At 38.7% G+C, this 23,619-nt stretch overlaps 1 protein-coding gene across 2 annotated transcripts; it reads left to right on the top strand.

Moving 5' to 3' along the window:
- Window positions 1–3,956: 3,956 nt before the first annotated feature.
- On the top strand, window positions 3,957–23,448 carry MED4 (mediator complex subunit 4). 2 transcript variants are annotated; one of them, XM_064373558.1, is made up of 8 exons: window positions 4,009–4,094; window positions 6,081–6,240; window positions 8,990–9,056; window positions 12,929–13,099; window positions 15,771–15,828; window positions 17,304–17,390; window positions 19,018–19,149; window positions 22,532–23,448. In XM_064373558.1, the coding sequence occupies exons 3-8, from the start codon at window positions 9,003–9,005 to the stop codon at window positions 22,702–22,704; spliced, it is 675 nt and encodes a 224-aa protein (XP_064229628.1). In that variant the 5' UTR covers window positions 4,009–4,094; window positions 6,081–6,240; window positions 8,990–9,002; the 3' UTR covers window positions 22,705–23,448. The 2 variants fall into 2 exon arrangements, with proteins under 2 accessions (XP_012320577.1, XP_064229628.1); XM_012465154.2 differs by lacking the exon at window positions 6,081–6,240 and having other exon boundaries at window positions 3,957–4,094.
- Window positions 23,449–23,619: the final 171 nt, after the last annotated feature.

Genomic DNA, 23,619 nt, shown 5'->3' with positions numbered 1-23,619 from the left:
AACAAGGACAATTTTGAAAGTGTTCAATGGGAAATCATTGAACATCCACCTTACAGTCCTGATCTGACTTCTGATTTCTTTTTGTTTCCTACTCTTTAAAAAATCTGGGCTAAGTGCAGTGTCTCATGCCTGTAATCCCAGCACTTTGGGAGGCCGTGGCAGGTGGATCACTTGAGGTCAGGAGTTCAAGACCAGCCTGGCCAACATTGTGAAACCCTGTCTCTACTGAAAATACAAAAATTAGCTGGACATGGTGGTGCATGCCTGTAATTCCAGCTACTCAGGAGGCTGAGATAGGAGAATCAGTTGAACCCAGGAGGTGGAGGTTGCAGTGAGCCAAGATCACAACACTGCACTCCAGCTTGGGCAACAGAGCAAGACTCTGTCTCAAAAATAAAAAAAAGAATCTGCAAAGGGCACCCATTTTTCTTCAGTTAATAATGTTTTGGGAGGATTGCTGGGAGGTCAAGGTTGCAGCAAGCTATGATTGCACCACTGCCCTTCAACCCAGGTGATAGAGTGAGACCCTGTCACAAAAAAAAAAAAAAAGACAACATTGAAATGGTTAAATTCCTAGGACCCTCATTCCCTTATCGATGAACTAAATGGCTGGAATCATCATTTACAAAAGTATCATGAACTAGATGGAGCTTATGTTGAGAAATCAAGTTTATATTTTAAATTATTATCTTTTAATTCCATTTTTCCATGAACTTTTTGAAGTCCTCTCATATATTAGGTCAGAGGTTCCCAGTCCTTTTAGTACATGAAAATGCTTCTTTCTTTACAGAAAGCTGTGATGACCAGTTGTAAAGAGCACAGACCCTTGAGCCAGACTTTTCCATTTACTATATGACCCCAGCATGTATAGTAATGTCTCTGCCCCTCAGTTTCTGCCCCTCAGTGCCAAATATGTTTAGCACTATTACGTTTCATCATGAGTAAATCAGCATTCTAGATTACGCAGCAGTTGCTATGAGTGAATTTATTTAGCTTGAGTCTCTGAAAGACTTGTCAACTCTGGGTGCCCAGGAGGAGTCAGGCTTAGCACCTCCAAAAAGACAGAGTAGAGGAGGAGACCCTGAAGTGAAAGGACCACAGGTACTACTGCCTCATGAAAGGGAGGCAGCCCCAGACTGTCTTTTCTATCTGTAACATAGAGATAGTAACAGTACTTACCTCATAAGAGTGTTAGGAAAATTAAACAAGTTAAAATTTTTTAAGTGCTTAGAGCAGTGCCTAGCATGTTAAATAAACAAAATTTCACAAGAAAGTAGTGTTCTTTCTGAATCTACAGCTTGAGAAAATGTGTACTTAACACTCCAAATTACCATGAGTTCAGTAATACTATATAAAATAATTTATATTTATCACACCTGGATTTGTACAATTTGCAAGACAGTATATCTGTGCAATATGTTATTACTTATCAGTCTATAGAAACTATTTAATATGTATATGAATTTGCAATAACTCTGAGGAGGTCAGGTGTTCACAATACACATATATGCTCCATACACTGATTCTCAATGTCTGAAAAGTAGGACTATAATTGGTCATTTTTAACTGATTAGAATCCTAGAGTTTTTATGTTTACACTAACATAATGTTCTCTCTCCCCCTACCAAGTCATGGCCCAATATGACCCTGTGAGAGTTCAGTAAACAAAACTAACACACACCACAGAAGTTTGGCACCCTAGAAACTAAACATAAGAAATGATTGACTAGGGTACTGGGAGGCATGCTTAGAATGTAAGTGTAATGAACAAAGCTTCAGTCTACTTTAACTCACTGCCTGAGAATTGACTGCGTTAACAAAAAAGGGTTAGCCAACAGCAGATGCAGGGAACGATCAGAAAACAAAAGGTGAGAAGGATCTCTTGCACTGTCTAAGGGAGAAAGTACCCCGAACTATGAACACAAATACTCCATTCTCTTGAACGCAAATATCCCTATACTTGTGGAGATACAAAGCCTCATGATTACATCATTTATTTTTAATCTATCCTTGTTTGTTCTGATCCAAGTTTAACAAGCAACATCCTGTGATAACATGGCTTCTCATGTAGGTTTGTCTATGGGAAAAAAATACGTTTAACACTATTACGTTTCATCATGAGTAAATCAGCATTCTAGATTATGCAGCAGTTGCTATGAGTGAATTTATTTAACTTGAGTCTCTGAAAGAGTTATCAACTCTGGGTGTCCAGGAGGAGTCAGGCTTAGCACCTCCAAAAAGACAGAGTAGAGGAGGAGACCCTGAAGTGAAAGGACCACAGGTACTACTGCCTCATGAAAGGGAGGCAGCCCCAGACTGTCTTTTAATAGCAATATGGAGTCCTCATTCTCAATAGGCTTGTAACTTTGGTTTTTTTCTGGTAGAGAGCGATCTTTACTACATTATTATCCCCAGGAACAGTAGGCTAAGGTGTATTTTTGCCTTTGACAACCAGTTCTGGTTTGGAATGTGTGCTATGTCAATGATTTAAACTATTTTAATTAACTACCGCTTATGTACTGTATTGATTCCTTCAGTTCAATAATTATCCTGAGTAATGAGCAAAACATTTTGTTGGAAGACTTATGGCTATAAAGATGGATTATAGAAACGTGGCAGCAACTCAACTGTCCATCGTCAGATGAATGGATAGACAAAAGGTGGCATATACATACAATGGAATATTGTTCAGTCTTAAAAAGGAAAGAGATTCCAGCACAGGCTATGTCATGGATGAACCTGGAGGACATTATGCTAAGTGACATAAGCCAGATACAAAAAGACAAATACTGTACGATTCTATTCATATGAGGTACCTAGAGTAGCCAAACTTACAGAGACAGAAAGTAGAATGGTGGCTGCCAGAGCCTGGGGAAAGAAGGGATAGAGAGTTAGCATTTAGTGAGTACAGAGTTTGTATTACAACATGAAAGGTTTTGGAGATGGCTGGTTGCTCAACAGCATGAATGTATTTAATGCCACTGAACTATCCACTTAAAAATGGTTAAGGTGGTGAATATTATGTTGTGTATGTTTTACCACACTTTTTTTAAATGGGGGAAAATTGGATTATGGTTCTGTCCTAGGGTGCTTGCTACAGCCTGCAGGAACAGCAGTATGGAAATTGAGGCAAAAGAGAGGTTAACACTGTCTGAGGAGACCCCAGCCCATCTCACGAGGAAACTAATATAAGACGTAGACCAGTATGTAATTCCCTCAAAGGTTTAAAAACCACTTCACAAAAGCTTCTCATCCCTGCTTGAAAAACATTAGGCCCAAGGCCAGGCGCGGTGACTCACGCCTATAATCCCAGCATTTTGGGAGGCCGAGGTGGGCGGATCACTTGAAGTCAGGAGTTCGAGACCAGTCTGGCCAACATGGCGAAACCCTATCTGTACTAAAAATACAAAAATTAGCTGGACATGTGGCGTGTGCCTGTAATCCCAACTGTTTGTTAGGCTGAGGCAGGAGAAGCACTTGAACCCGAGAGGCGGAGACTGTGGCGAGTCGAAATTGCAATGATGCACTCCTGTCTGGGCAACAGTGAAATCCGTCAAAAAAAAAAAAGAAGAAATAAGGAAAGAGAGAGAGAGAGAAGGCGGGGGGAGACAGAGGAGAGAGAGAGAAAAGAAAGGAAGAAGGAAGGAGGGAAAGAAGGAAGGAAGGTAGGGAAGGAAAGAAGGAAAGGATAGAAAAGAAAAAAAGCATTATGCCCAGGAGAATCAGACTGTGCTCTCGACCGCTTGTTCTCGGTTTAGCGGTCGCTCCCAAGGTTTGGACCCGAAAGCCCTCGCTGGCCCAGCAGATGGCGCCGGTGTACTCAGTGCGCCTCCAGGCGCACAGGGGGCGCTCTCGCCAGGGCTTTAGTTCCTTGACTGGGTGACTCTTCCGCCTTCCGAGCCTGCCTCCCCGCCACGCCCCTGCGTCAGCGCGCACTGCGCGTGCGCCGGCGGCAGGCCTGTAGGGAGTATGGCTGCGTCTTCGAGTAGTGAGAAGGAGAAGGAGCGGCTGGGAGGCGGCTTGGGAGTGGCAAGTGGTAACAGCACACGAGAGCGGCTGTTGTCTGCGCTTGAGGATTTGGAAGTCCTGTCTAGGTAATGCCTCGAGCCTGAGAGTTGGGCTGGAGCTGGGCCGGGGGACTGACCCCGGCCGGCCCTTCATTTGTGCTAGTTCTCTGCGCTTGGCGGGAAGGGCCAGCGCAGGAGTTTCGGGTGCACGATGGTCATGGATGTGGGGTCCGCAGCCCTCTGGCACTTTGGGCGGCGGTTTTTCCCGGTAGAGGGAATTTTAGAAATGATAGTAATCTTGGAAATTAAGAAATCGCGCGGTCTGAGCCCCCTTCGTCCACGGCCGGCCACTTAACATTTATGGAACGCCCCTTGGGTGCCAGCCACTGGGGAGACGGTGGTGAAGGGTAGGCTGGATGCCAGCTGTCAAGAAAGACAGACAGATTTGTAAACTGTCGCGAGGCCTGTTTTTATTAGAGGGCTGCGCTGCACTGGAGCACAAGGGCTGGACACTTCCTGGTTGTTGTCAGAATAGGCACCCTGAAGAAAGGGCTGCTTGGGAAGCATGAGCTCGCAGACTCAGTAGGCAGCAGGTAGATGGAACGGCATGTGCAAAAGCCTGGCTTGGTGGAGTTGCAAATTGTTTGGGATGGTTGTGTGGCAGAGGTAGGAGATGAAATTAGATGTCACTCTTAATATTCTGTTACTTTTCATGATAAGTATCTCAAGTTGAAGCCTTCCTTGACTCCCTCACGTTGGCTTAAATAGTAAATTATCTTGGTTCTACCTCCTAAAAGTTGCTCAGATTTGCCGTCTCGTATCTACCCCGCTGTTAATAACTACTTCTTAAATGCAGCCTCCCAGTTTTAATTGCCTCATGCTTCTGCAGTTTATCCTTTTATATTGGCCGAGACCAGTTTTAAAAGGCATGTTATATCACTTTACTGCAGAAAAATGATATAAAACCTATCTCGTTGGTAGGTTTGCGTTGTCCAATGAGGTAAAGTTCAAATTTCTTAGCCAGACTTACACATCTTCAGTGCAAATCCCAGTCTACCCTCAATTTGGTGAATGATTCATTTATCCTTCAGAATCCAGCTCAGATGTCACCTTTTCTTTAGCCAACATTCTTTGATAGCTTTAGAATGAATCTTATCTATTGTATTTTAAAATATACCTGATCTACTTATAATCAGCACTTTATCTGTGCTGTTAAATTTAGTCTTTGCCACAACATTACTACCAAGTTACCAGGTCAGCATGATATTTAATGATGGAAGAGAACCCTAAAACACATAGACATCAGAAATTAAATGGCTTATGTGTTTAATCCACTGTTTAAAATAAACTGTATTAGGGCCGGGTGTGGTGGCTCAACACCTGTAATCCCACCACTTTGGGAGGCCAAGGTGGGTGGATCGTTGGAACTTCTTCACAGAATGAAACTGCTCTGATGTGACTGACTTCCAGAAAAGTCCCATGTGCTCACTCAGACATAGTTACGTGTACTGATTCTGTGATCTGTGAAGTTTGTCAGTTTCTGAACGGAATTTGTGTCTGGATTGCATTTATGAAAATAAGAAAATTCACAAATGTACCTTACATATTTTTAGGTTGAGCATCTTTAAAAAACAGTGGATTTGTAACTTAGGGTTTTTTTGTTTTTGTTTTTTTAATATATATATTTTATTGCGTTTTAGGTTTTGGGGTACATGTGAAGAACATGCAAGATTGTTGCATAGGTACATACATGGCAATGTGGTTTGCTGCCTTCCTCCCCATCACCTATATCTAGCATCTCTCCCCATGTTATCCCTCCCTGTTTTTTTTTTTAAAAACTGTTAACCTGATTATATAGCCTTTCAGAATATTTATTACTTTGTAAAATGTAATCAGAGGAGGTAGTCTTTGGAGGAATTTAAATAGTTGAAACACAAGTTGTAGTTAAACGTTTTTCTTTTTTCTTTTCTTTTATTTTCTTTTATTTATTTATTTTGAGATGGAGTCTCACTCTGTCGCCCAGGCTGGAGTGTACTGGCATGATCTTGGCTCACTGCAACCCTTGCCTTCCAGGTTCAAGAGATTCTCCTGCCTCAGCCTCCTGAATAGCTGGGATTACAGACACCTGTCACTGTACCTGGCTAATGAGGTTTCACTATCTTGGCCACGCTGGTCTTGAACTCCTGACCTCGTGATCCACTCACCTCGACCTCTCAGAGTGCTGGGATTACAGGTGTGAGCCACCGAGCCCGGCCGCTAAACGGTTTCTCTTAACCTGTTTGTAACTCAGAACTCATTGTCCCACAGAATCATTTTGATAGGAGTCTTGAGATTTCCACACCAGCCTATTAATTCTGATTACCTGAAAAGTGTATTGCCACTAATAATGTAGGCTCTAACCCCTATGGAAATTTTATTTCTGTGGGGAAATGGGGCTGGATTCTAATGTGGTATGCCAGGAATGCACCTTCTTTGTAGCAGGACAGGGCTCTAATTTCCACATCTTTAACCAGACAGAGAGCGGGTGGGCTTTCTTTGGCCTTTTTTTCACAATTGGGGAGGACAGAGGTTTCCATTTTGTCCTGAACTGTTAAAGAACATGACTAAGTCTTAGAGACTTCTACTTCCCCTGTACTCCTGTCCCTAAAGCAAGCCTTGTAAAGCTTTCTGTGGACTCATACTCCCAGATTTGCAAGAACAGAGAAAGGCTTATCCCACATCTCCTGCCATAGCCCCACTCCAGTGAGCACCACCCCTACTCCACCTGAAACCAGCTTTTACTTAGACCAGAGGTTCTCAACTCTCTATGTCTCACTTGTGGCATACACGAAAAGGTTGACATAACGTGCTGTTTTCATACACTGTTGATTAAATCCATCAGCCAGTCCTGTTAGCTCTACCTCCAAAAGATATCTGAAATCTGTCCATGTTTCTCCCATCACCATTACTAAGTCCCGGAGGCTAGGACCTAGTCAAAACCAGTATGTTTTTTTTTTTTGCCTGGAACACTACAAAAACCACCTAGCTTCCTGTTCTGGCCCTCTTACAGTCTGTTTACCAAATAGCTCAATAGTTGTTTAAATGTATAAATCAGATCATGCCATTTCCCTGTTTAAAATGATCGAGTGGCTTCTCATTGCGTTTAGAATGAAACACTAATCTTTACCTTAACTGCAAGGCCATACATAATCCCACCCCTGGCTACCTGGCTGCTACATCCTCACTTTGCATCCATCTCCCCAGTGTACTCTGCCCTGGCTACATCTCCTCAGATCCATCTTTGGGCCACTGAACTATCTGTGTCTTCTGCCATGCTCTTTCCTCCCAGATGTCGTGGCTGACTTTTCTCATTTAATCCGTGTCTTATATCAAAGCTCTGCCCTTATCTTCTCTGACCACCCTATTTAAGTAGCCAGCCTACTCCCTTAGTAGTCTCTAATAAAACACTGCTTTATTTCCTTCCCAACCCTTATTACTTAAGTTTTATTTCTTCTCTTAGTTATTCTTGTCTCCTATGTTAGAATGTAAGTGCCATTGTTCACTTTGATACCTTAAGTATCTAGAAAGTGCCTGGCACACAATAAATATTTGATGAATTACTGAATGAAGACTTTGCATTCTTATATCTACTTTTTTTCATTCATTGATTAATTCATAAATAATGGTATGGGAAAGTAGTAGTGGGAAGAAGGGTTGGGTCCAGTTGTGACATGCTCCAGAAAAATGGTATGAGGCTAGCTGGAAGGAAGGTGAAAATTTGAAGGTAAAAATAGCCTGGTAGCCAGTGAGAAAGTACAAACACTAGGTCTGATCAGAGCAGTGTCATGTAGCTAGTTGTGAAGCTGCCCCTCCTGCATAATTTCTCAAAAGTCTCATCTATCAATAAGTTTGAAACTAATATATAAACATTACCTGCTATACATGTTTCCCAATCTTATTTTCCTGATCAGATACTAATTTTCATATAGGGAAACTGGCATATTTATTAAGTGAGCATTCTAAAAGGATGTCATTTTATTATGTGTAAAAATCCCTCTTAGCTGATAGATGTTTAATTTTAAAAATTCAGGGCGTGGGGAGTTGGGGAGGGATAACATGGGGAGAAATGCCAGATATAGGTGATGGGGAGGAAGGCAGCAAACCACATTGCTGTGTATGTACCTATGCAACAGTCTTGCATGTTCTTCACATGTACCCCAAAACCTAAAACGCAATAAAATATATTTTAAAAAATTCAAATAAAGTGGAGAATCATTAAAAAATGATCCATGCATCCCTTAATTGTTTTATTTTACCTTAAAATATATAACATATATTCATTCACTAATCATGTTATGTAAGACAGGAGTCAGAAAACTTTTTCTGCAAAGGTCAGATAATAAATACCTTTGGGTTTACGGGCCATATAGTCTCTGCTGTAACAACTCAACTCTGCCTTTGTATTGGGAAAACTGCCATAGACAGTATGTATAATGAGCAGACTGTCTTAGGAAAATGTTATTTACAAAAACTGCAGATGTGCTGGATTTGGCCTGTAGACCCCGATGTAGGAGTTTTTCTTGTATAAATCACTCATAATGCATTGTCTACAATTTCTAGTTTGATTTCTAGATCAAATCAAAATGAGAACTTAGCCTTTCATCAAGCAGTCTTAGGGCAGACTCTTTCTGAGTTTTTATGACTTTTCCCTGGTCCTTTCTTTATAGCTGTCCTTTGCAAGCCTCTATTGAGTCTTTCCAAGCATTAGGCTTAGGTTTTTATAGAAAGAACTCTTTCTATTCACAATCATATTTCATTGGTATTTAGGTAATAGCTATTTATATAATGATAGTATTGAGTAGAACTTTTATAAATAAGTTAGGTAACCAGCACAACAGAGTCTTGGTGAGCTGAAGTTCACAGTCATAGCGGACTGTAGGGAGCAGCCCTTGGTATTCAGCATGCCATGAAAGGCTTTTTGTTGTTGTTGGTTTTTCTTTTAGGGAACTTATAGAAATGCTGGCAATTTCAAGAAACCAGAAGTTGTTACAGACTGGAGAAGAAAACCAGGTAAGTGGCTTCTTTTTAAATTAATTAATTTCTCTTTGTTTTTTAATTAAAAAATAATAAGTAGCTGGGCGCAGTGGCTCATGCCTATAATCCCAGCATTTTGGGAGGCCAAGGCGGGTCGATCGCCTGAGGTCAGGAGTTCAAGACAAGCCTGACCAATATGGTGAAACCCTGTCTCTACTAAAAATACAAAAATTAGCCAGGCATGGTGTGGACACTTGTAATCCCAGCTATTCAGGAGGCCAAGGCAGGAGAATCGCTTGAACCTGGGAGGCAGAGGTTGCAAATGAACCGAGATCGTGCCATTGCACTCCAGCCTGGGTGACAGAGCAAGACTCCGTCCCCCGCCCTCCCCCCAAAAAAACTTGATTTCTACAAGTTTTCTATTTATATTTACTTTGTTTGAGAACAGGAAGATTGAATCCTTTTAAGTTATTAATTGAAACTTTAAAATTGATATTTTCTTTGCATTATTTACGTAAGGTAACAGTGTGCTCAAGAAGAATAGTTGCCTACCCATTTAGCAATGTATTATTATTTTCTCTTATAATTCTAGTTACACTTACACATTTATTTATTTTTGTCTTTTGAATTAACCAAGAAAGGTTTGTTATATGGTGATTACAACAGTATCTAGAATCAAAAGTTAATACTCATAAACTTACCCTGTATTGTAAGTGTAGTTCCCTAGTTCCCTAATGCAACTTGAACATGAATGGAAATAAAAGAGCATACAACTCTTAGTAGACATTGCTTTATAGGTGTGAAAGTACAGGCAGTTTTTATTTTCTCACTTTTCTGTGCTTTCTAATTTTCTACGATGAACAGACTTTTTTTCCCTGATTCAGAAATTTTTTAGAGGTAAGAGGATAAATTTTATATTACGTTTTTGGCACAATTATTATTATTATTTTGAGACAAGTTCTCACTCTGTAGCCTAGGCTAGGTTGCAGTGGCATGATGACTGCTCACTGCAGCCTCAACCTGCTGCACTCAAGCTGTCTCCACTTATCCTCACCAGTATCTGGGACTATAGACATGCAGTACCACATCTGCTAAAAAGTTTTTTTTTTTTTTTTTTTTTGGTAGAGACAGAGTCTCATTGTGTTGCCCAGGCTAGTCTCAAACTCCTGCCCTCAAGCAATCTTCCCTACCTATGCCTGCCGAAGTGCTGGGACTACAGGCATGAGCCACCATAGCTTGCCAAAAAACTGTTTAAGAGAAAATGAATGGAGAGGATTAACCTTTCTAAAAATGATGAAAAGTAGAAGAAGAGACAGTAGTACATCTTTTATCTGCATCATTATGTTCTATCTTATGACATGTTTTGAGGGCAGGGAAATCTGATGGACTCAATAGAAAAGTGTCAGGGAGCCTCAAAAAGGGAAGAGGGTATCCAGATGAGGCCACAAGCTAGGAAAAACAGCTAACCTTAGGGGTAGTAAGGTTTTTGTTTTGTTTTTTTAAAAAAAGAAAGAGGCTAGAGATAAATTTGTTAATAGAAGACTACTGGTCTCTCGGGTACTCTATTAATACCTGTGGGATTAAATAGGAATTTATACAAAATGTGCAAGAAAGAAAATATAAAGCTTGACTTTATTTCATAGACACTTATTAAATGCTTGCTATGAACCAGGCACACAGATTATTCAGAAGGTGATAATTAAGACCTATAATCAGCACTGACCTTTCTTACACTTTTTAAAGAGTAGCAATTTTGTGAATTGTATCTTGTACTTAGTACTGTGGATTCCTATGTAATTTTGATTGAAACTATTAATATTAGAGAGGGATGTGCCCATCTGAAAATTTTCTAGCCACCATTTTATTTGGATATTTATAATCTTATGTAGAATTTTAGAATTAGGATCTTAACGATGTTCAGTTCAACCTCCTGTGAGACTGAGCTCCAGGGTGGACAGATGAACTAGAGGTTGATGGTGAGTGGAACCAGAACCTAAGTCTTCTGACTTTAGTTGAGTAATTTTTCCCTATTGAACAATAAGATCTGAAGAGAATCTTTTTTACTCTTGGGTAGTAAACAAATTAGTTCAAACTATATAAACTTTTTTAAAGTCGTCATGGAACTAATGTGTACTACTTGCTTTAATAATATAGCTTTTATTATAGAAATGGAAACCTAGCTTTCTTCTCCTATGATGTGGGAGGAATGAAGATTAGAGGTCTATTAAACAAATACAATATACTTTTTACAGAAGAAACTTTCTGTTGTTATCTAAAATACTCTTAATATTTGGCAGTTTGCAACTCAGTCTTTGTTGTATTAGGAGAATTCCTATAAAAATGAGAGGAACTTCATGTAAAAAGGAACTTGAAGAGGCATATTTTTTAGTCTTTAACAAATGTTTTTAAAGAGTTTTGATTCTGAATTTCGATAGCTATTTTCTTTCTGAAGTATTATTCTCTACTTAGTACAGTAAAGTAAGGGTATTTAGGCTAGACTTGCATCTTAATTCTGTACTGGGATGGTGATTGTAATAACTAGCTTTTGTTGAACTTTTCATGTATGTACTTAAAATGCATTATATAATGAGTCCTCACAATAGCTTTATGTAATATTATTATATTCCTTTTCCTAATGAGAACACAGGCTCAGAGAGGCTGGTAACTTTCCCTATGTCACGCAGTTCGCAAATGGAGGACTAGAGAAATGAACTGCCAGATTTTCTATTTTATGTGTTTTAGCCTTCATGGTTTTTTGCCATATCTGCATACCACCTATTTATTTACTGTTTTTTGAAATAACTGTATTTTTAAGATCATCTTCATCATAAGCAGTACTGTGCATAAAATCACAGTTTCAATGTCTCAGTTAAATTTATTATAGTATGTATTAGCACAAATGTGTAACTAAACGTTTTTTAAGTTCTTGGTGCCACCAAAAATCATCTCAAGTGCCAAATTTTGGGATAATCTTCATTATATTGTTTTTTTGTTTTGTTTTGTTGTAGAGATGGAGTTTCACTCTTGTTTCCTAGGCTCGGGTGCAATGGCGCGATCTCAGCTCACTACAACCTCTGACTCCTGGGTTCAAGCGATTCTCCTTCCTCAGCCTCCTGAGTAGCTGAGATTACAGGCATGTGCGAGCATGCCTGGCTAATTTTGTATTTTTAGTAGAGATGGGGTTTCTCATGTTGGTCAGGCTGGTCTCAAACTATCAGCCTCAGGTGATTTGCCTGCCTCGGCCTCCCAAAGTACTGGGATTATAGGTGTGAGCCACCACACCTGGCCTACCTGGCCTATATTGTATTTTTAAGGATAAACCTTTTTTTTTTTTTTAAGATAGAGTCTCACTCTGTTACCCAGGCTGGAGTTCAGTGGCGTGATCTTGGCTCACTGCAACCTCTACCTCCCAGGTTCATTCGATTCTGGGATTATTGGTGCCCTGCCACCACACCCAACTAATTTTTGTATTTTTAGTAGAGATGGGGTTTCATCATTATTGGCCAGGCTAGTCTCAAACTCCTGACCTCAAGTGATCCACCTGCTTCAGCCTCCCAGAGTACTGGGATTACAGGCAGGAGTCACCGTGCCTGGCCATGAGATTAAACTTTTAAATTTTATCTTTCCTAGGAAATCAGTAAACCTGATCATGCTGGCATATTTCTAGTTCTGAAAGACTAGTTTTATTTTATTTCGTATGAACAGCTGAAAAAGTAGAGAAGTTTGATATTAATGTTTCCCAAAATAATCATAGGTAGGCTATTTTTATTCTTAACAAGAATGAGGAATAATATTTTGAAAGTGTTGAAATTTTATAGTCTACCCAATTCAGGTATGGATTCTTTGTTTCATTAGAATGCAGCCTTTCAGTATTCTGTTGTCTGATTTAATTGACTGTTATCTGACAGGTCCTGGAATTGTTAATTCACCGAGATGGGGAATTTCAAGAACTAATGAAATTGGCAGTTAATCAGGGAAAAATTCATCATGAAATGCAAGTTTTGGAAAAAGAAGTAGAGAAGAGAGACAGTGATATTCAGCAACTACAAAAACAGCTAAAGGAAGCAGAACAAATACTGGTAAGTTGACAGAGGTTGATTCTTTTTTTTTTTTTGAGTCGGAGTTTCACTCTTGTTACCCAGGCTGGAGTGCAATGGCGCAATCTTGGCTCACCATAACCTCCGCCTCCTGGGTTCAGGCAATTCTCCTGCCTCAGCCTCCTAAGTAGCTGGGATTACAGGCATGTGCCACCATGCCCAGCTAATTTTTTGTATTTTTAGTAGAGACGGGGTTTCACCATGTTGACCAGAATGGTCTCGATCTCTTGACCTCGTGATCCACCCGCCTCGGCCTCCCAAAGTGCTGGGATTACAGGCGTGAGCCACCGCGCCTGGCCCAGAGGTTGATTCTTAAGGTGAAACACGGTACTATTTAATCGATTTCTGAAAAATCTGTTATCAGTATTTTGAAGAGCAGAAAACTAGACTTAGGATTTTATAGTTTTGAATTACAGAAATGGAAAGTTTTACTTTTATCTTGGTTTAAGTTTTAATTATCAGTAATCTAAATCTCTCTTTTTTTTTTGGTCTTTGATCCTTAGGATAAAAATCAGGGAAAATTTTCATTTTTTATATATTTTGAAATCAGTAAAAATATATACACATTTTATAAAATGACTAAAATTTACATTAATTTAGTCTTTCATCCTCATCTAGGTAGAATTTGGACCTGTGTCAAGGATACTAGTTTTTCCTTTGTTGTTTTGGCTACTATTTCAAAGAGGCAATTTATTTGCTATTATTTGTCCAGTTACTTAACTAAATGCTAACTAATATAATATGGTGGTTTTGCAGAAATAGCTGAGCTTGATTCTCAGGTCAACCAGACATTGCTGGCATCCTTACCGCGGATGAATCTCTTAACAAATGTGTCAAAATGAGCTCTAGTAACTAGAAGCCTGCACAGTTCAGGGTAAATTAATCACCCCCACTAAGAAAACAACTCACTAGTAAATAGTTTTTAAAAATACATTAAAATCAGCCAAGCACAGTGGCTCATGCCTGTAATCCTAGCACTTTGGGAGGCCAAGGTGGGCAGATCACCTGAGGTCAGGAGTTAGAGACTAGCTTGGCCAACATGGTGAAATCCATCTCTACTAAAAATACAAAATAATTAGCTGGGCATGGTGGCTCATGCCTATAATTCCAGCTACTCAGGAGGCTGAGACAGGATAATCTCTTGAACCTGGGAGGCGGAGGTTGCAATGAACCAGGACTGTGCCACTACACTCCAGTCTGGGTGACAGAGTGAGACTCTGTCTCAAAATATATATATATTTATACATTTAATAATAGATATATTAAAATGTTTTTCCTTATGAAAGTAATACTTGCTCATCAAAAGAAATTCAGAAAGTATAGAATAATGGAAAGAGGAGGGGAAACAATTGCCTTTAGTTCAGTGCTTAAAGAATGCCACTATTCATAGTTTGGTCTGTTTCCTTTGAGTCTCTGGTGTATTCATTTTTAGCTTATTGTAGTGAAGGATAATAACAGACTTTCAGTTACTGTTTATTGAAACTTAAGCATTTTTCATAGAGTAGTATCTACTTTGTTTGATTTTCCAATTTTGTGTTATAAAGAAAGAATTAAAGACAGTGAACACAGGATCATAAAACTGAATTTCATGATTTAAATTGTAATGAACATTGATTGATCACTTAGGCACCAGGCCCTGTGCCTTGCATTTTATATACCTTACTTCCATCTTCATAACGGTTTATGTAAAGTCAGTGTTGTTATTTAGAGGAAGAAACCAAGACTTTAATAACTAACTTGCCCATGAAGACTAAAACGTAGATTGAATTTAAACCTTGATCTCTCTGACACCATACTCTTTTTTTTTTTTTTTTTTTTTTTTTTTCTGAGACAGAGTCTTGCTCTGTTGCCCAGGCTGGAGTGCAATGGCACAATCTTGGCTCACTGCAACCTCTGCCTTCTGGGTTCAAGCAATTCTTCTGCCTCAGCCTCCTGAGTAGTTGAGAGTACAGGTGTGTGCCACCACACCTGGCTAATTTTTTTTTGTATGTTTAGTAGAGATAGGTTTTTACCATTTGGTCAGGCTGGTCTTGAGCTCCTGACCTCAAATGATCCGCCTACCTCGGTCTCCCAAACTGCTGGGATTACAGGTGTGAGCCATTGTGCCTGGCCTGACTCCATACTCTTAACCATTGTGTCATAGTCGAGGATATGCATACACTAGGTTAACTTCATTTTGTCCTTTAGTGTATGTACCTGGGGAGTTAGAGGGGGTGTTTTTGTGATAAAGTCATTAAATATTGAGGTGACATATAAATAAATAATAATTTGAATCCAAGGTTGTATCTTCCAAACTAGGGGAAAAAAAGGTGTTTTATTCTTGAACTAGTTGCAAGAATAGGATGCTTTTGGGGTCGTGCATGGTCTGATGTCTTCTGTATGTTTACGAAGACATGAAGAAAAATAATTTATATTTTGTTTCTACATCTAATTTGTGAATGGGAGACTAGTTCATAAATTAATAGTTCTTTCATTATATATGACTGAAATAAATAATGTCAAGTGATATTATAGAACATTACAAATAAATTGTGGGGATTTCCAAGTTTTGAAGACTGTTCTTATGGGGTAAATCATTTTGCAAATTAAGCCAAAAACGATGTTTGATATAGTTAAGAATAAAACACATTTTTTTAAATGTTGTTTCAATTAGGCAACAGCTGTTTACCAAGCAAAGGAGAAACTCAAGTCAATAGAAAAAGCAAGAAAAGGTTAGTATTATGGGAAGATGGAATTACCTGAAAAGTTAAGTTTTTTCAAGAAACCAATACGAGAGGATATTACTGATAATCATTTGCTGCTGTTGAAAAGATTGAATAAATTTTTCTTGTACAGTGTGTTATGTTCTCATGTTGTGGTAGGTGTTGTGAGGGAGGTAGAAGTATGACATCCTTTTTCAGATTATAAAAAGCAGTTAATACAAGGCAGTTTTTTCGCTGTGGGCCGGAATGTGCAGTAAAAACAGTGAGTTTATAAAATTGGTGGGAGAGGGGAAGAGAAGTATGGGCTGTAAGTGGGATTTGTACCAGACCTTGAAGGCTAGGGCAGAGAGTGAAAGGACATCCATTGGACAACTGAGCTGGGACTGAGACATCATGAAGTCAGAGCCAGTTACAACCTTGGCATGCAAGCACATTTAGTGGTGCAGAGACCCACAAGCCTTCCTGCGCTACTGTCCCTCTGTCAAAGGCTCCTGTTACGGATCTTACTTGGCCTGTTAGTTAGTCATACTAAAGGTCAGAATTGTAATTAAAAGTTTGGTTACTTGCCTTTAATGACTTGTAGATATGGTTTTACATTTAGTCATCTCAGATTTATTGTCTAACTTTCCTCTTTTTTGGGAGCCCATGTTTCGATTGTTACATGTGAAAAATAGCTAATATTCTCTTAAGAGTTAAGTTAGGCTTCTGTAGCAAGAAACAAATCTCTAGGAGAGATGACTGAGGCTGGCTATTGAATTCTAGATGATAGTTTGATTTTGTTTTTAATCTTCAAAAATTTTACACACATATACTTTGTTACTTTGAAATAGTATCTAAAATTTGTAAAATAAAAAGTGTGTGGTTCTCACTTCTCAGTGGTAACTACTATTAATGTTTGGTATATGTCCTTCTAGATTTTTCTTCTAGATCTGTGTGTATGTATGTAGTAAAAATACAAATACACATATGTACATATATTTTAAACAGTCAGGTAATACCATACATATTATTTAGCAGTTTAGTTTTTTTTTTTTTTTACCTAATGAAGACATTGTAGACATCTTTCTACTCAGGTCTGTTTAAGAGCCTCAGGGCATATTAATCAAACAGTGTTGGGAACTGTCTGCTCTGATTTCATAGCTTGGATGTCATTGAGAAGTGAAACGCTGTTTTCTCTTTTATTTGTGCTCACTGTTGCTTTCAGAAGAGTAATAGTATTTAACAGTAGTTAATAATTGAGATTATTGAGTGCTATCATGCTAATCTCCCAGACTTGTTTATGTCAGCTGATGTTTCTGGATTCGTATCTTGTTTTTGGAGATTTAAGTTTATACTAAATATGTAGGTATTGTTAAGGAAGTCAGGTGAGTGAGATTTTATTTTCAGATAATTTAAAATTAAGTATGATGTGTAACTGATAGACATACTTCTAAACTTGTATGTTTGTTAGACTACAGGTTATACTATCCTCTTAACTCTTTCAGGTGCTATCTCCTCTGAAGAAATAATTAAGTATGCACATAGGATCAGTGCAAGTAATGCTGTATGTGCCCCACTAACCTGGGTTCCAGGTAAACATGCTTCTCTTTTATACTAGATATATGTGGTTTTGAGAATTCTTAGGTGACTGTGTACGGAAATAGATTTAATATAGAATGTATTTATCCTTTGAAACCTCTGCTACATATTTTCTGCTACATATTTTCACATTTTTAATGGTTTGTAAGTAATGATACAGGCCATGGGTTTTATAAATTTGGTTTCCTACAAAGCCATTGTTGCTAGGGACTGCATTTCTTTCCTCTTTTGAAATAATAAATTGATAATTTTTTCAAAGTACAAGATAATGTGATGCTTCTAAAGCTTTGGATTTATATACCATTATATCAGGGCTGGCCAGGAGCCAACTTTTTAGAATCATTGGGATTTCCACAAAGGTTCCAGCTGAGAAAGTCAATTCCAATTCTCTTAGATGCTAAAGACAAAGTGCTGTGCACCCTACACTGAACGCACAGGCTTGGAAAGAGCTGGGATAATGAGACGGCAAAGAGAGTATTAAGCTGCAACTATATTGACAGTGGATGAAACATAAAATAGGAGACATAAAGTAGCAGCCTTCCTGGAGGAAGGGGAAATATTGATAGTTATCTCCAGTAACTCCTGAAGGTGCTGTGTTACCATCCACTAAGGGTGACTGTAATTTTGGGGATGAGTAATCTGCAGTTGGTGGACATGCCCAAAAAGTCGGTCCAAATCTGGTCATGTTTTTGTCAACTCCAAACTACTATTTAGTGTGCTTTCATGTTTGGAATGAACGATACCTGCTCCTGCTATTTCACCACTTATAGGAATTAGTTTCTGAATGACAAGATTAAAGAGGTTGGTTAGAAAAAGGTTTTATCTTGAACAAGGTGGTATGGGGGAAAAAAAAGATGAATTTTTTTTTAAAAAGGTTTAAATTTAGACAGTCCTTCCAATAAACATTCCAGTCCTTTCTGTCATATAAGTGTCATGATTTTTTTTCTCCCTTACAGCATATATCATTGTCATTTTTTTGCTAGAAAATAAATTTAAATTTGAATAATTGAGATCATTCTAATTTTCTTAAGTTGTTATCAGGAATGTCTATAAAAAATGACTTTTCATTTTTTTTAAAGTATAGAAAATAGGATATTCTTGGGAAGATTTAGAAAAGAAATTAAAATGCATGTATTTTAAGAAGTAGTACTATATTCTTAATAACAATTTATAAGATGACTTTTATATTCCTCTTTTTTTGAGATGGAGTCTCGCTCTGTTGCCCAGGCTGAAGTGCAGTGGTGTGATCTCAGCTCACTGCAACCTCTGCCTCCCAGGTTCAGGCGATTCTCCTGCCTCAGCCTCCCGAGTGGCTGGGATTACAGGTGTGCACCACCACTCCTCGCTAATTTTTGTATTTTTAGTAGAGATGGGGTTTCACCATGTTGGCTAGGCTGGTCTTGAACTCCTGACATCAGGTAATCTGACCCCCCTGGCCTCCCAAAGTGCTGGGATTATAGGCATGAGCCACCACACCTGGCCGGATGACTTTTATATTTCAAAATTGAAAATGTGGCCTGAATTTTTCACTGTGAACCAAGGAAATTAGTATTTCAAAGAACATATTAATGCTTATTTTTAAAAATATGATTGAATTAAATGTGGTCTTTATTGTTTTAGGGGACCCCCGGAGACCTTACCCAACTGATTTAGAGATGAGAAGTGGTTTACTGGGTCAAATGAACAATCCTTCCACTAATGGTGTGAATGGCCATTTACCAGGGGATGCACTTGCAGCAGGAAGATTGCCAGGTAATGTTAAGCTGAAGAGTGTTTGCAAACAGATCCAGGTTTTCCAGGATGACAAGGATGGGATATCTGGCTGTAAAGCAAGTTTGAGATTCTCGACATAATTAATTTTTTTTTTTGAGACGGAGTTCTGCTCCTGTTGCCTAGACTGGAGTGCAATGGTGCGATGTTGGCTCACCACAACCTTCACCTCCTGGGTTCAAGCGATTCTCCTGCCTCAGCCTCCCAAGTAGCTGGGATTACAGGCATGTGCCACCACGCCCGTCTAATTTTGTATTTTTAGTAGAGATGGGGTTCTATCATACTGGCCAGTCTGGTCTCGTTTCTCTGTGTTGGTCATGTTGCAGATATTAGGAGACTGGCGAGACCAATGGGTGAAACAGGAGGATTTTATTTAGGTGCACCGGCTCAGTGGATTTGCATTTGAAAACTGAGCACAGCACAAAGAAAATGGGTGCCTTTTATGTGCCTTTGTGATGCAGGATGATGAAGTAGGAAGCGGTTTTACACAACTAAAAACAAAGAACTGTTAATTAACCTGGGCATGTCTTGTGATGTATTTTACATTTGAAAAATAACATTTTGAGAAACACATTTTGCATTCTTCAGGTTTATCTGCCTGTGACCTTGCAGCTGATCTGCAAGAAGAATAGGAACGCTGAGATGCCTGGGAACTTTGCTAAGAATGTGGGGAGGATAGATAAGGTTAAATGGTTTACAGAGAGACAGTTAATGTCTTAAGCAGAGCTGGGGAAGAGGTATTAAACAGCACACAACACAGCAAAAGTTACCTTATGTAACAACTGCTACCGATTACTATTATTGTTATTATTTAATTTTTTTCTTCAGTCAGGCTGGTCTCAAACTCCTGACCTCAGGTGATCTGCCCACCTCGGCCTCCCAAAGTGGTGGGATTACAGGTGTGAGCCACCACTGGTGCCCAGCAATTTTTTTTTTTTTTTTTTTTAATTTGAGACGGAGTTTCCCTGTTTCGCCTAGACTGGAGTGCATTGGTGCAGTCTTGGCTCCTGGGTTCCAGTGATTCTCGTGCCTCATCCATCTCAGTAGCTGGGATTACAGGCTCGTGCCACCACATCTGGCTAATTTTTGTATTTTTCGTGGAGACGGGGTTTCGGCCTATTGGCCAGGCTAGTCTCAAACTCCTGACTCCAAGTGATCGCCCGCCTCAGCCTCCCAAAGTGCTGGAATTGCAGGTGTGAGCCAGTGTACTCAGCTCTCAGACCCAGTTCACTGTAGTAGCTAGATTATTTGCCAGTTTATTCTGCTCTCTAAAGATTCTCCTCGAGGGAGGTATGAAATTTGAGCAAGCTACCTGTCTCTTATTTGTAAATATTACACTGTCTTCCTCAGGTATTTGGCTTCTCTTTTTAAATTATTGCTCTAAACATAGCTTTTTTATAATTGTGAAACATGCTATGTAAACAGAGTAAGATAATTTACAGAATAAAGTGAACACACTCCTGTGTGTTAACAGAATAACAATAGCTTTTTATAAACTTTTAAAACTTTATAAAATAGTATTTCTGTGAGACCCAGTTCATTCTGAGCTTCAGTTTTCCTCAAGTTTTTCATAGGTTTGTGCTGTTTTTATGTATGTTTATTTTATATTATTCCTCATCTTTTGTAGTTTGTAGGTGACTTTTGTTTTGATGTGGTAGAACATTTGGGAAGTAGAAAAAGGCATTTAAAAAAGGAAAAAAAAAACAGCCCTTTCTGAGGCAGTCACTTTAAATATTTAGCTTGTTTTCTTTTTTCCCTGTACATTATTTGCTTAATGTTACATCATAAGGCAGTCCCTATGTCATTAATAATGTTTTGTATGCATCATTTTTGTTAGCTACCTAAAATACAAACTGGGGAACCCACTGTGATATCTTTGGATATCACCTCATATTTCTCATTTTTTGAAAGTACAGGAAAAACAGGTGTGGGGAGTCACTGCTACATTTTGGACCAAGGAAGGGACAGACCTAGAAATGGTCCTCCCCAGCCCCATCTCAAGGCCTATATTCAAATCATGGTGCTGTCATTGGAGAGGGTGTAGTGTAGTTGTGGCCCACTCTATGGCAGAGAAGTTAGATGAGGCATCAGAGGCCAGAGCTGGCAAGCAGGAACTTACCCACTGGGGTTCCAGGGAGACTTGCTGGGAAGCTGCCCTTTGGGATTGTGGTGAAACCTGCTAGGAAACCACCTTTAGGGACGCCACTGAAAGTTGCTGTGGTGAATACCACTTCATGTCCTGCACACCAACCAGGCATCACAGCAGTAAAGGAAAAAAACACCCGATCCAAGAAGTCAAGCTTATTTGCCTGTGGAGTCTCACCTGTGCCCTCTACTGACAAAACTTAATTGTGGCAGCTGGCAAAGGAGAAATGGTTTCAGGGGCTAGAGAGAAGGGTAGATTTGAAGCTAACTGGCATGCCTTTCTAGTTAACACCGTAACTCTTTCTTTTGACCCTTTAAAAATCTGCCTTCTTTCTTTGAGTCTTGAACTATACCTGTTTACGTGCTCTGTTCCTTTGCTTCAGAAATACAGACTTTTAATGTGACTTGGGCACTTTTTTATAAGATACTTTATATGCATACATTGCAAATCAGCCTCTCTTTGATGAGAGTCATTTACAATAGCAGTTCCTCTATTAAGAAATCATTCAAACCTAGTATAATAATACTAAGTGAAGTACCTATTACCTGTTTATAATATGTAGAATAATGTATGTAACCTAGTATACACAATTATGTATTATATATACATATAATGGATACACAGATATAGGAAACATTTGTAATTGTAAATGTCTTACAAAAGAAATTATGTCAACTGACTATTTGAATAGTTTCTTACAGAGTAGTATGATTAAAAAAAAGTTCCCAATTGCTAAAATATGATACTTTTTCTTGATAAATTTGATTTTTACTAATTTGGCCAAATGTGTATTTTTTTCCTACTCTTAAAAAAATTGGCACAATAGCTTATGCCTGTAATCCCAACACTTTGGGAGGCTGAGGTAGGAGGATAGCTTGAGCCCAGGAGTTGGAGACCAGCCTGGGTAACATAGTGAGACCTTATCGCTCCAAAAACTTCAAAAAGTAGCCAAGCATGGTGGCACGTACCTGTAGCCCAGCTACTCAGGAGGCTGAGGCAGGAGGACTTCTTGAGCCTAGGTCAGGGATACAGTGAGCTGTGTTCGTGCCATTTCACTCAAGCCTAGGTGACAGAATGAGACCCTGTCTCAAAAAAAGAAAAGAAAAAAGTAACATTAAAAAATATATATACTTCAAATTGTTTGTATAAAGGAAAAAGTTAGTACTAGATTAATTACAAATAGAGCTGTTCTTATCTATGCTTCCTTTTTTCTTCCAGATGTCCTTGCTCCTCAGTATCCATGGCAGTCAAATGACATGTCAATGAATATGTTACCACCAAATCATAGTAGTGACTTTTTGTTGGAACCTCCTGGACATAATAAAGAAAATGAAGACGATGTAGAGATTATGTCAACGGACTCCTCAAGCAGTAGTAGTGAGTCTGATTAAAAAACTGTAAAAGACAATATACAGAATTGAATACTGTCAAATTCTGTTTCTTTAACAGTAGCAGGGTAGGATAAACTACAGATGGCAAAGAATAGCCAGGTAAACACTGGCTTTGGTAGAACTTGTGCAGCCATTAAAAGTCAAAATGAACTTTTCGTTTTGAAGCTAAAGATTATAGTTTTAGTGTTAAGCCCCTAGGCAGATATTTAAGGGAATAGTCAAAATTTACTGTTGAAAAGAAAAAGCAGTTGCTAAGTGCTGTTTACCCTGTTCTGTTCCAGTTGTGCTGGATTTGTCACCTTCCTCTTCTTGGAGTTCCCAGAAGTCACTTTTAACCACTTTTAATTTCTGGTGGTTAAGCTCTGTGTTTAAGTAATATGCTTATACAACTATTTTTTGATGTATGAGTTTTAGACAATGTATCTTTTTTCTGATTTCAAAGGTAGTACAACATATTATCAAACATTTAGCGAATACAATAAAGCACAAAGGAAATAGAGTTGAGGGAAATGATCCATGTACATTTCACTCATAGGCTTCCTGGAATTATTTAGAAAAGCATTTTTAAACTGGCAGTGGATAACTAAATAGGGATCATATTTTTGTGTGTCATTTAAAAATGACACAAACTCTTATTTGACAGTAAAGGCTCTTGGCTTCTGTTGGAGGAATGGGAAATTGTCTCAGTTTGTACAGTTTGTAATTGTAATTTTTGTAAATAAATTTACTTTTGTTTGTACTTTGTATGCTTTGCTTTTTTTTTTTTTTTGAGTTTAAATATACCATCAGTGTAGGTAGGAAATTATTTCTGTAACTCCAGCTGTATTTTATAATACTTGAGTGACTAATTAAGTTGAAACCTAGTACAATGAATAGGTTTTTCAAAGGCCCACATTCCTATTAGACGAAATATTT

The sequence above is a fragment of the Aotus nancymaae genome, unplaced genomic scaffold (genome assembly GCF_030222135.1).
Source record: "Aotus nancymaae isolate 86718 unplaced genomic scaffold, 86718_ANA_hifiasm-v0.15.2.pri h1tg000009l, whole genome shotgun sequence".
In the NCBI taxonomy this organism is placed as follows: Eukaryota; Metazoa; Chordata; class Mammalia; order Primates; family Aotidae; genus Aotus; species Aotus nancymaae.
The sequence above is the reverse complement of the archived record's forward strand: the minus strand, read 5'-3'. Positions and strand labels throughout refer to the sequence as shown.

Excerpts from the sequence above, each read along its gene's own strand:
- MED4 (XM_012465154.2), top strand. The coding sequence starts at position 3,970 with ATGGCTGCGTCTTCGAGTAGTGAGAAGGAGAAGGAGCGGCTGGGAGGC. Across the intron at positions 4,095-8,989 it reads GATTTGGAAGTCCTGTCTAG|GGAACTTATAGAAATGCTGG; the intron begins GTAATGCCTCGA and ends TTTTTCTTTTAG. Across the intron at positions 17,391-19,017 it reads CCCACTAACCTGGGTTCCAG|GGGACCCCCGGAGACCTTAC; the intron begins GTAAACATGCTT and ends TTATTGTTTTAG.